This window comes from Psammomys obesus, unplaced genomic scaffold, assembly GCF_907164565.1.
Source record: "Psammomys obesus unplaced genomic scaffold, mPsaObe1.curated_primary_1811, whole genome shotgun sequence".
NCBI classification, from domain to species: Eukaryota; Metazoa; Chordata; class Mammalia; order Rodentia; family Muridae; genus Psammomys; species Psammomys obesus.
This window is the reverse complement of record NW_026585504.1, coordinates 25791568-25804551: the sequence shown is the minus strand read 5'-3', so window position 1 is coordinate 25804551 and position 12984 is coordinate 25791568. Positions and strand designations below refer to the sequence as shown.

General features: G+C 38.9%; 1 protein-coding gene across 1 annotated transcript in view; it reads right to left on the bottom strand.

Moving 5' to 3' along the window:
- Positions 1-1211: 1211 nt before the first annotated feature.
- The window catches only part of Mettl15 (methyltransferase 15, mitochondrial 12S rRNA N4-cytidine), a 187268-nt gene continuing 175495 nt past the window's right edge, over positions 1212-12984 (bottom strand). The window contains exon 7 of the mRNA XM_055599252.1: positions 1212-2489. Coding sequence (XP_055455227.1) covers positions 2047-2489 — 443 coding nt within the window. The 3' untranslated portion in view covers positions 1212-2046. The remainder of the gene's footprint in view (positions 2490-12984) is intronic.

Here is a 12984-nt window from a genome sequence, read left to right as displayed (position 1 = left end):
CTATTGAGTTCATGTCAGAAATAGTCCCTGTTCCCCTTACTAGGGTACCCACTTGGATACTGAGCTACCATGGGCTACATCCGAGCAGCGGTTCTAGGTTATATCCATACATGGTTCTTGGTTTGGAGAATCAGTCTCAGAAAAGACCCCTGTGCCCAGCTATATTTGGTCCTTGTGGAGTTCCTGTCCTCTCCAGGTAATACTAACTCCCCCTTCTTTCATATGATTCCCTGCACTTTGCTGAAGGTTTGGTTATGAGTCTCAGTATCTGCTTTGATATACTGCTAGGTTGAGTCTTTCAGAGGCCCTCTGTGGTAGGCTCCTGTCCTCACAGCATCTTTTTTATTGATTTTAATTGTATTGATTCTAATTGTAAGTTCTTGGCATCTTCTCCTGAACTATTGGGGTACAATGGCAACAACTGTGACTCTAGTGCCAGAAGGTGGAGACAGACAGAACCCAGCAGCAAAATGCCAATTCAGTGTAACTAACCAGTGAGCTTCAAGCTAATTCAGAGGCCCTCTCTCTCAAAAAAAAAAAAGAAAAAAGAAAAATGACTGAGGAAGACGCTTGCCATTGACTTACACATAAACAAACACATATGTATGGCACCTTGCACATATCTGTGTACACACAAACACATGACAAAACAGATAAAATATAGTACATATAACTACTGGAATTTTACTCAGTCATAAGGAATATCAAGACTATTTTATTCTTAATTATTTATCATCAATAAAATGATGAAATTGGCTATCATTTTGACAAGCAAAAAAAGTCAAATTCAGAAGGACAAATATCGCATGTTTCTTCTCAAATGGAGAAAGAAACTAGCTTTAATGTTACATCTCTGTGTATACACACACACACACACACACACACACACATATGAACATTATATGTAATACACAAGTAAAAAGAGAGCTAAGAGAGGGGAGGGAGAGATCTAGAAGGTAATAGAATACCTGTGACATAAAGGAAAATAAGAGACTATTTTAGGGAAGGGAGAGACCAATAAAGGGAAAGGAATTAGGGAAGAGAAGGAGAAAAGAAGTAGGGTTGATATGAACTAATATATTGCTTTATTTTTATGAAAATGTCATAATGAAACTTCTAATTTATATAATATTTAAAAATTAAATAAACAAAAACTCAAGCTACAAACAAAGATCATATTGTTTACTAAAAGTATTGTACATTACTGCAGTAGATATAATTGACAGCAAATAGAAATTCTGTAACTCAAATTTTCTATGTGTATGTTAGGGCAATTTTTTTGAGTACGTTTTAAGTTGCAATACATGTAACATGAATCATACAGAGAAATGCCTTCAAAGCAATGAACTATGATTTCACTGTGAAAATCATCGGTATGTTTTGCTTCTTTGTTTTTGAGACAGGGTTTCTCTGTGTAGCCTTGGCTGTCCTGTACTCAACTTTGTAGATGAGGCTGGCCTCAAACTCACAGAGACCCTTCTGCCTCTGCCTCCCCAAGTGCTGGAATTAAAGGCATGTTCCACCATATGGCTGGCATATTTTAAATAATGTTGGAAAATTTAAATGTATAAAAAGCTTACATTTGAGAAAGCTATAGTAGGGAAAATTACAAATTGTTCCATGATCATCATGCATTATTTGAGCCATAGAAAGTCTATTGCAAATGTGAATGTCTCATTCTGGAATTTATGGCATACAGATATGGTTATCATTCTCTTTGGAAGCTTGAATTTAATTCAGATTAATACAATGTCATAGTTTTTCCAGTTCCTCATCAAAGAAAAGATTGCATTTTGTAATTCAAATACAATACAGAGATAAAAATAGTTTTCCACTTTTGAGACTCTCTGCTCCCTGAATAAAAGTTTTTATGTCATGTTAAAAATTCCTATATTTTCTTCAGAGGAAAAAAAAAAAGCTAAATGCCATTAATTTCCAGACTTCCCCATACTTTACATTGCATTCAGCTGTTCAGAAACAGTTTTAAATTAGAAAAAAAAAAATAAAATCATTGAGGAAAAACTTGAGGATCCAATGAAAAGATCCTTATAATTTGATAGCTGCTCTGAGCTTGGCTGAGCGTCCTCTGGGATTATCTTGGACATCGTCATCTCCAGGAGTAAGTACCTTCTTGTGTATCAGTTCCCACATCAGAGGTGCTTTCGCAGAGCTGCTCTCCTCAAGCTCAGGATCTAAATTCAGCTGTGAAGCTTGCCTCACCTTTTGTCTAATGCTTAAGTTAAATCTCTCCGTCATGCTTATCCCAAGCAAAAATCGTTTGACAATGCGATCTTCTAAGGAATGAAAGGAGAGGGCAACAAGGCGACCACCAGTTTTCAGAAACTTCTGTGCTGTCTTCAGTCCAATATAGAGTTCATTGAGCTCATTGTTCACAAAGATGCGAAGAGCTTGGAAAGTCTTGGTAGCAATGTGGGTGGATCGTTGTAGTAAGTCTTTTCTTGCATAGACAGCCGAGGGAGGAAAGGCACCTAGAGACATTTTACAAGAATAAGGAAAGAAGACAGGTAACATTAACATTTGCTATGTAAATGTTCTGTGATGTGCAGTATTTATGCATAGTTAAGGAACTAAATTTTCTGAGAAATTGTGACATTTTGTTCAGCCTTCCCTCTTAGTTTAAATTTTCTACATGGTTTAAAACCAAATGTCATAACTATTTGTTACAACTCAACAGCAATGGTAATCAAACAAAGAGAGAAACAGGAGGAGACAACATTTTGAAGATATTAACAGAAAATTTCACAACATTTCAAAAACCATTAACTTATAGTAATAAGAAATATAATGTGCTGCAAATGCAATAAAGAAAGCCACATTTAGGTGCATCATGACTGAACTATTACAAGGTAAAGACAGTGAAAAAAAATAAAAGCAACAAAGAAAATAACAAATTCTCAGTGGGAATGTGCAGAGAATAAGAGATTGGGGAGTACTCAATAGGACATATGTATCGTGCTCCTCCCCTCAAGGCACAGAGATCTTCCTGGAAGAAGGGGAAAAAGTTATGAAGAGCCAGTGGCCTTGGCCTTGCTGGTGATGGACTTCAAAGAAACGGTGTTTTCCCAACACAGAAGGGCAGTTATGAATATGAACTCACAGTGATTGTGACAGCATGCCTAGGACCTGTGCAAGCTCAAGTCATGCAAAATCCCAGCACAGAGGAGGGCAGGAGAGCACCAATCCTACTGATCATTAAGGAACTATTGGCACGTAATAGCTGTTAGAGAGGGAATTTCATTTTTCATTAATGATGGGATTCCTAGTGGGTTAACCACAGGCTAGGGCAGGCTCCACTCCCAAGACTTCTTGTGCAATAGAAACTAGACTTTTGGGGGAAAAGAAGAGAAGAATGCTCAATGTTTTGTTGGACAGAATGGGAAGTCACCACCCCCTCGCTCCTCGTGGCAGGTGGGAGCTGGCCCTGGGGTCAAGAGAGCAGGAAAGCTGGCACTATACATAACCAAGTAGTACAACAGAGCTGACCCCAGTGGTAGGAACAGGAGTGAGCTGGCCCTGAAAGAAAGCCGAGTGCAGGAGCTGGCCCCACTACTCGTCTGTCCTGAGGAGGCATGGACTTGGGGGTGATGCCCTCCTCCCCTTGCCCCTTGCCGTAGTGTGCAGAGCTGGCTCCTATGCCTCTCCTGGGCAGCACAGTAGAGCTGGCACTGGTAGCAGGGATGCCAGTAAGCGAGAGGGTGAGGGTATGACTGCAGGAAAGCTGGCCCTGCCCTTCACTGGCTGCTGCCCTTGGCACTTGGGTGAGCTAGTGGGGCAGTCCTGGAGAGCTCACCCTGGTGGTTTTGGTGCAGGAGAGCTGAGAGCTGACAGTCTCCGTTACCACCAAAGCCCACAATCAGGGCTTTGCATTGGCTCTCTCAGATCTAACTCTTCCATGAACTGCTGGAGCATGTAAAAGCACTGGTCCTACAGACTCAAAGCTGCAGAATCTTCATGACACAGGGCAACAACAAGAGAACAAAGTGGACTCCTGGTGAGGCTCCAGTGTTGATGGTGTAGCAGAAACAGAGTCCTAGATCCAGACCAATGAATGATTGCAATGAATAATTGCAAATAAAGATGTGTGGACAAAAGATATGGGACACACTGTGACACACTATGGCTTCCACAAACACATGTTTTGTATTCTTTGTTTTATTATATTTTTATTTTTTAAAATTTTCTTTGGAGTGTTATGAGAATAGAGAGATAGGGAGATGAGTGGGATTGGGGTCCACTTTGTGATGCGAAACTCACAAAGAATCAATAAAAAGTGAAAAACAAACAAAAGAAAAGAATGGGAGGTCAGAGGAGGTGGTCATGAATGAAATTCTCTAACAATTAAAATATTGTATAAACTTATAGCCAAACTTTGGGCAGAGTGCAGGGAACCTTATGAAAGAAGGGGGAGATAGAAAGACTTGGAGGGGACAGGAGCTCCAGAAGGACAGAAAAGAAAGTCTGGGCACAGGGATCTTTTCTGAGACTGATTCTCCAACCAAGGATCATTCATGGAGATAATCTAGAACCCCTGCACAGATGTAGCCCATGGCAGCTCAGTCTCGAAGTGGGTTTCTTAGTAATGGGAGCAGGGACTGTCTCTGACATGAACTCAGTGGCTGGCTCTTTGATCACCTCCCCCTGAAAGGGGAGCAGCCTTACCAGGCCACAGAAAAAGACAATGCAGCCACTCCTGATGAGACCTGATAGGCTAGGATCTGATGAAAGGGGAGGAGGACCTCACCTATCAGTGGCCTGGGGGAAGGCATAGGGGGAGAAGAGGGAAGGACTGTAGAATTGAATGGTATGAGAGAAGTGGCTACAGTTGGGATACAAAGTGAATAAGCTGTAATTAATAAAAAATAAGTAAATTAAAAACATTGCATAAAATACACAGTCATGAATAGGTAAGGTGTGGCAAGTTGGGAGCCTATACAAATTAAAAACCCGAGGGCTGGAGATATGGCTCAGAGGCTAAGAGCAATGGCTGCTCTTCCAGAAGTTCTGAGTTCAATTCCCAGCAACCACATGGTAGTTCACAACCATCTATAATGAGATCTGATGTCCTCTTCTGGCATGCAGGTAGAACACTGTATATATAATAAATAGATTAAAAATAATGAAAACCTTTGCTTCGTAAGCTACTAAAAAACTCTACAGAAAGGAATAAATATCAAATCATAAATACAGAGACTTGAATCTAGAACACATAAAAGAAGCAAACTGCCGAATGACAGAAGATAATGTCTCCATAATATTCTGTAACTGGCCTGTAACCTTGTTCCATAAAGCTCAAGGATTGGGATGAGCAAAACTGCTGAATTTTACTTAGGCTTATACTGTCTTAGAAATTTCAATGAACTTAAGAAAAACTTTAGGAAGAGGTTATTAGTGAATATTTCAGAGAAATTAAATTTCCATTCTGTTTCTTATGAATGAAGATCAGAGAGGATGACTGGAATCCTAGCATTTTAATATCTTTAATAGGCTTCTTGTAAAAATGTAAATCATATAAGAATATAAATGCTTAACTCAAATTCATAGTTGTTTTACATAGTATGGGCACAGCCAGTACTGTGTATTGATTTTCCCTCTGAACTGCATCATAGCAAGAGAAAAAATAACATACACCAGTATTAAGTATCTAAATAAACAATCACTGTGATGAGCTCACTTTGTCCCCTGTAGAAAGTACATTCTAGAAAAGGTCAGAATTTAGAAATGTATCCTCCAACTTGATGTGTCTCTCAGAAATAAGATGTCACTGTCAAAACAGAAAAGCTAGGTCAGTTTCTTTAAGTCTGCTAACTGATTCCTCGCATTTTTTTCTTGTTAATTTTCACTTAACAAAGTATTTGAGATCAGTTCAAAATACAATTGGCAAGACGAACTCTCCTTGTGAAGTTGTGCTGTAGTTTTTATGTAAGATTTTTAAAATGATAAACCTGATTGAACAGAGTGGTTGGATTATCAAGAGACCTAGAATCTATTTTAAATGTTGCCTCCTCTATAAACGCTTCTGTGACCCCTTGAGTAGGTGACCTCTTCTAGATTCTTCAGGACTGTAGAACTCTTTCCTTTTGGGTAGGCTATTTTCTTTCTTTTCTCTTCTTTATTATTATTACTTTCTATTAACTTTACATTCTAGTTGTGGCCCTATCCTTCCTTGCCTCCCAGTATCACCCTCTCTATCTCTTCCTCCTACCATATTCCTCGGGATAAAAGGAATCCCCCTTCCCATCCACCCCAGCTCCTCAAGTTATATCAGGACTGAGTATGTCCTTTTGCTCTGTGACCTGGCAAGTCAGTCCCTCCAAGAGGAAGTAATAAAAAAGCTGGCAACAGAGTCCATGTCAGATACAATGCCCACTTCCCTTACTTGAGGACCCACATGAAGCCTAAGCTGACCATGTCTGTAGGGGGCCTAGCTCTAGTCCAAGCACGGTCCTTCGCTGATGTTTCAGTCTCAGCAAGTCCCTCTGGGCCCTGGTTGCTTGGCTCTGTTGGTCTTCCTGTGGAGCTCCTGTCACCTACAGGTCCTTTTTTCTCTCCTCCCAACTTTTTACAAGACTCCCTATGCATCACCCAATGTCTGGCTGTGAGTCTCAGCATCTGTTTTCAGGCACTGCAGAGTAGCACTTCTCAGAGACAACTCTGACATGCTACTGTCCACAAGCTTAGCAGAGTATACATCATAGTGTCAGGATTGGATCTTTGCTTGGGCCTAGCACTGGCTGGACATCCCCTTAATCTCTGTTCTATCTGCTCTATCTTTATTCCTGCAGCTTTATTTATAATAGCCAGAATCTGGAAACAACATAGATGTGCCTCAACTGAAGAATGGGTAAAGAAACTGGTACATTTACACAATGGAAAACTACTCAGCTATCAAAAACAAAGAAATCATAAAATCTGCAGGCAAATACATGAAACTAGAAAAAATCATCCTGAGTGAGGTAACCCAGAACCAGAAAGACACACATGAAATATACTCACTTATAAGTGAATATTAGCCATATAATATAGGATAAACATAAGACAAAGCACAGACCCTAAAAGATTAACTAACAAGGATGATTCAAAGGAGGATGCTCAAATCTCACTCAGTAGGAGAAACAGAATAGAGAGAGGTAGTGGTTGAAGAGAGGGAACAAGGTAGGAGAGGGGGTGCACAGAGATATGAGGGAGAGCAGACCTGGAGAGGGTGCAGGCCAGAGGACAGGAGGGCTGTAGAAAGAGGAGAAACTGGGCAGGGGCATCTCTGTGACCAGCTGGAGACCTAAGTCAGGGCAGGCTCCTAGGAAGACATAAAGGGGGCTTAAGCACAGAGTCCTCATAGCAGAGACCATAGAGACTGAAGAGGACACCCTCTAATTAGACAAGTCTCCTAGTAGAGGGAGGTGAAAACCAACCCACCAACAAAAACTTTGACCCAAAATTTAACCTGCCTACAAGATGTGCAAGGATAAAGATTCCTCATATTTTTAAGAAAAATAGTTTGGATCACTAAGAACTGTGTTTTGGAGAATTCTAAGGATTTAAACAAAATGCAATGAGTCAGTATTTGAGGCTTAGATTTGGAAAAAGCTTGAGTAAGACAGTATTCCTAGCTGCTCCTGACTTTACAAATGTTGAAAAAAGAAATATCATGTAAAATACATTTTAAGAAATGCACATTTTCATGTAAAATAATGAGCAAACATTCATATTGCCAATGAATTAACAAATACTTGAGGATGCTTTTAAATGATTTATATGTTTTCTTATCATATTTAAAAATCTGCAGAAATTAAAAGCATGATTATACATGGTAATTACTTAACTTGATATTTTACAACAGAATTTTCATTTCAAAAATATTCATTTCAGATTATAGTTTTAAATATAGTGCTAAATTATCAACAAATGGCTTTACATTAACTAAGTTCACAAAATAGAGAAAAGCAGAGAACAAAATCTATGTTTTCAGGCTATTGTGAAATGTTTCTGAAAATAATAAAAGAATGTTTTACAACAAAATAATAAGAATAACCAAATGGTGTCTGGAGTAGTCCTAGATATTCTAATATAAACAACTGTATTGGTTTACAAAGTATAAAAGTCATTTCTATTTCCCAGATAAATGACATCTTCCAATATCCTCAAAATAAACATAATTTATAATTCTGACAGCCAGCTAGCTATGAGGATCTTGACCAATTCTTTTAATATGAAGAAATCTATTTTTATTTCAAAGTAGTAACACAAGGTAAAATTACATAACTGTTTTACTATATATCTGTATACACATTAGATATAGCTACACTGTATGAGGACAAATCAGCAGCCTCTTAATCAGATGAGCTTTTCGGCAACAAGGTCCCATTTAACCTTTGCAATGTCATGTAGTCACAGAAATGAACACAAAACTCAATTACCTTTAGGTCTTAATAACAAGATGTCATTAATCCATTAAGCTTTTGTCCTAGGGTTTTGTGACTGTTTGTGGAGTTCTGTGTGGACTACATCAATGAATTTCATAGACAGGATTTTAGATGTGGTCCAGTTACTTCCTGTCCTACCTTTGGAGAACAAGGGGCAATGGGTCTCACGAAACACTTTGGTGTTGTGCAGAGGGTCTATCACACATTTTCCTTTATTTTGGGTTAAGTAATTTCCAAGGTTTCTTTTCAGTAGTATTTGTGCTTTGCCTTTGTAGCTCATAGGAGGGAAGAAAGGTAGATAATTCAGATTGTATAAAATAAAACTAAAAGAGAATAAAAGGGGGGCGGGGAAGATGGCTCAGTCAATGAAGTGCCTGATGTGCAAGCAAAAGACGAGTTCAGATACCCAGTGCCCAATAAAAGCCTGGCACAGTCATGCCTTTTTGATGCCCCAGCAATTTGGGGCTAGACACAGTTGGATTGCAGGGGTTCACTGACCATTCAGCTTAGCCAAATTGATGTGCTTCAGGTTCAGTGAGAGGCTCTGTCTCAAAAAGAAGAGCAACTGAGGAAGACACCTAACATAGATTTCTCTATATCAGCACACACATGTACACACACACACACACACACACACACACACACACACACACACGTACACAAACACACGTACACAAACGCACACAAATAATACAAGGTAAGCATGAGAGAACAGAGTTCAAAGAGTATGAAGAAAGCATCAACTGGCAATAATGACATGAAGGATTAATCAAGGCTTCCTTTTTCAAAATGATTAAGCTGAGAGACAAGCAAATAAGCTCTCATCGTGAAAGCCCTCAAATGGATTTCCTGTGGCAGTCATTGGTCAGAAGGCTGGGATACAATTCTCATGGGTATCAAAGATAAGGTAGAAACACCTACTTACAAGTCACTAAGCAAAAAAGATCCAAAACTGCCAGATACAGTACCTTCTCAGAAACTGGGTTCTGGATTAGGTGATAAGGAAGAAAATATTAATGAAAGTGAGACATGCTTCCCGCCTTTGAGAAGCTCAGTTTTGCAACCCTCCACCTCTTCCTAACCTCCCAGGGGTTTTTCATCAGAAATAGAATTTGTCTGTCTGCTTTTCCATTTCCTGAGTTTAATCACAAAGTCTAGGATACCTAATTCACTCAATTATGGAACAGAGTAGCTAAGACAGAAAATATGGTCTCAACTACAGTTTGGGTGATTTGGTTTTATAAGGGGAGAAAATTCTCCTTTTTTTGTGTGTTTTAAATTCCATTAACAGATTTGGATGACATAGGACAACATATATTATTCTATGTGGGGAAAAGCCTGCTTACTCCAGGAATAACTCATAATAACAAACTCTTCACAGTTAGCCAACTCATTAATTTGTCTTTGATGTTCTTGACAACAATAGTTGTTTCCTTTTTACTCCTACACTGCTAGCATTTGACAGATAAGCCTGTAATTCTTAACTTTTGTCACATACCAATCACCGTAGAACTTTTAACAAAAATGGAGATGGCCGGCTCTAAACTAGACCTAATGAATCAGCTTCAGGGGTTCATTATCTAGATGTTAGTACTTTAAAAGAGTTTTTAATTTCTTTTCATGGGAAAAAAGCTATTTTTTAAGCTTAATTTTTCACAAAATATATTTTGATAATTATTTTTCTCTGTATGCCCAACTTACTGCCAGATACCCCACACATCCCTACCTACCCAGCTTCATGTTTTCTCTCCCCCTACTAAAAACTAAGCAAATACAAATTTATAAAAAGGAAAATCAAAACAGTCAAAAATAGCTCAAACAAAAAAAAAAAAATGAAACCAAAATTCCACAGAAGACATAGAGTTCATTTTATGTTGGTCAACAACTCATATACATGGGCCTACCCTGGAGTATGCTTGATCTGCCCACTGACAATGCATTAGAGGAAGCTGATTTTCTCTGTGCCACTGGGTATGAATTGTAAATGTCTTCATGAGGATTCTATGTGCATTTCTCCTTTTTAGGGCTGGACCCCATCTGGCTTGAACCTGTACAGGTCCTATACGTGCTGCCATAGGACCTGTGAGGTCATACAAGATGTCTGGCGTGCAGTCAAGTGTTTACTCAATAAATGTATATTGATTAGATAATGAATACATAGTGAATGTGAAGAAGGGCTGAATGAATGAATAAAATTCTAGGACTATTAGTGCAGAGGGCTTGGCTTACTTTATATCATTCAGGGAATTATAAAAACGCATGATTTTCATATGAATTACTGACTAAACGAAAAGCAAAACATTTTTAGCCACAGAAAACATGACAAATATTAAAAACAAAATCATGGTAGAGGTCTAGACTACTGTGTCAAATGTTACTGTGGTACTAAATTATGAGGTTAATGGGGTAACTGGGCCCCAAATTTGCTAGCAATTTCATTGTCTCAACACACAAGACTGCATGGATTTAATTATGTTGGATAATGACTGGGCTTGTCCTTAATTTATCAAGCATTTGCACATCTAATGGAGCACCTGCAGATAATTGTCACTTCAGGAAATGAAAATTTGCAAACCCTTACTATATGATACATCGACAACATGCAAATTGAACATAGTGTCTTCATAATTCTTTTAAAAAATAAAAATAAAACTAGAAATGTACATTTGAAGATCATTAAGAGCTTAAACAAATTAAAACATCTACACAAAAACATTGTTTAAAAGAAAAGTTAAAATGTAAGAAAATGCTGTTGTACATGAAGCAAATATATATATGAGAATGGCTTGCAAAACATTCTGCAACATGCTTTGCTTCATTACCTCATTTGAAAAATAACATCAACTTTATAGATGCTTTATAATTAATTTTGTTCATTCACTTATCAAGTATCTATATCAATAAGCACATACCAGATAGCTCAGAACACAACCATTTTTAAAATTTTTTTTTATTTTTTATTAATTACACTTTATTCATTTTGTATCCCCCCATAAGCCCCTCCCTCCTCCCCTCCAAATCCCACCCTCCCTCCCCTTTCTGCATGCATGCCACTCCCCAAGTCCACTGATAGGGGAGGTTCTCCTCTCCTATCTGATCTCAGTATATCAGTTCTCATCAAAAGTGGCTGCATTGTTCTCTTCTGTGGCCTGGTAAGGCTGCTCCCCCCTCAGGGGGAGGTGATCAAAGAGCAGGCCAATCAGATTATGTTAGAGGCAGTCCCTCTTCCCATTACTATGTAACCCACTTGGACACTGAACTGCCATGGACTACATCTGTGAAATGGTTCTAGGTTATCTCCATGAATAGTCCTTGGTTGGAGTATGAGTCTCTGGGAAGTTCCCTGTGTTAAAATTTTCTTGTTGTGTTGCTCTTTTTGTGGAGTTCCTGTCCTCTCCAGCTCTTACTATTTCCCACTTCTTACATAAAATTCCATTCACTCTGACTGACAGTTGGCCATCAGGCTCAGCATCTGCTTTGATAGTCTTCAGGGCAGAGGCTTTCAGAGGCCCTCTGTGGTAGGTTCCTAGTTTGTTTCCTGTTTTCTTCTTCTGGCTTTCAGAGGCCCTCTGTAGCAGGTTCCTAGGTTGTTTCCTGTTTTCTTCTTCTTCTGATGTCCATCCTCTTTGCCTTTTAGGATGGGGATTGAACATTTTAGTTAGGGTCCTCTCTCTTGCTTAGTTTCTTTAGATGCACAGATTTTAGTGGGTTTGTCTTATATTGTATGTCTATATGAGTGAGTATATACCTGGTGTGTCTTTTTGCTTCTGGGACAACTCACTCAGGATGATCCTTTCCAGGTCCCACCTGCAAATTTCATGATTTCCTTATTTTTCATTGCTGAGTAATATTCCATTGTATACATGTACCACAGTTTCTGCATCCATTCTTCAGTTGAGGGTTATCTGGGTTGTTTCCAGCTTCTGGCTATTACAAATAAAGCTGCTACAAACATGGTTGAGCAAATGTCCTTTTTCTGTACTTGAGCCTCTTTTGGATATATGCCTAGGAGTGGTATGGCTGGGTCTTGAGGAAGCGCTATTCCTGGTTGTCTGAGAAAGCACCAGATTGATTTCCAGAGTGGTTGTACAAGTTTACATTCCCACCAGCAGTGGAGAAGGGTTCCCCTTTCTCCACAACCTCTCCAGCATCTGTTGTCACTTGAGTTTTTCATCTTGGCCATTATGATGGGTGTAAGGTGAAATCTCAGGGTTGTTTTGATTTGCATTTCCCTAATGGCTACTGAGGTTGAGCATTTCTTTAAGTGCTTCTCTGCCATTCGATATTCCTCTATTGAGAATTCTCTCTTTAGCTCTGTTCCCCATTTTTTAAGTGGATTACTTGGTTTGCTGCTTTTCAGCTTGTTTATTTCTTTATATATACTGGATATGAGTCCTCTGTCAGAAAAAGGGTTGGTGAAGATTCTTTCCCAATCTGTAGGCAGTCGCTTTGTTTTGATGACAGCATCCTTTGTTTTACAGAAGCTTTTCAGTTTCATGAGGTCCCATTTATTGATTGTTGCTCTTAGAGCCTGTGCTGTTGG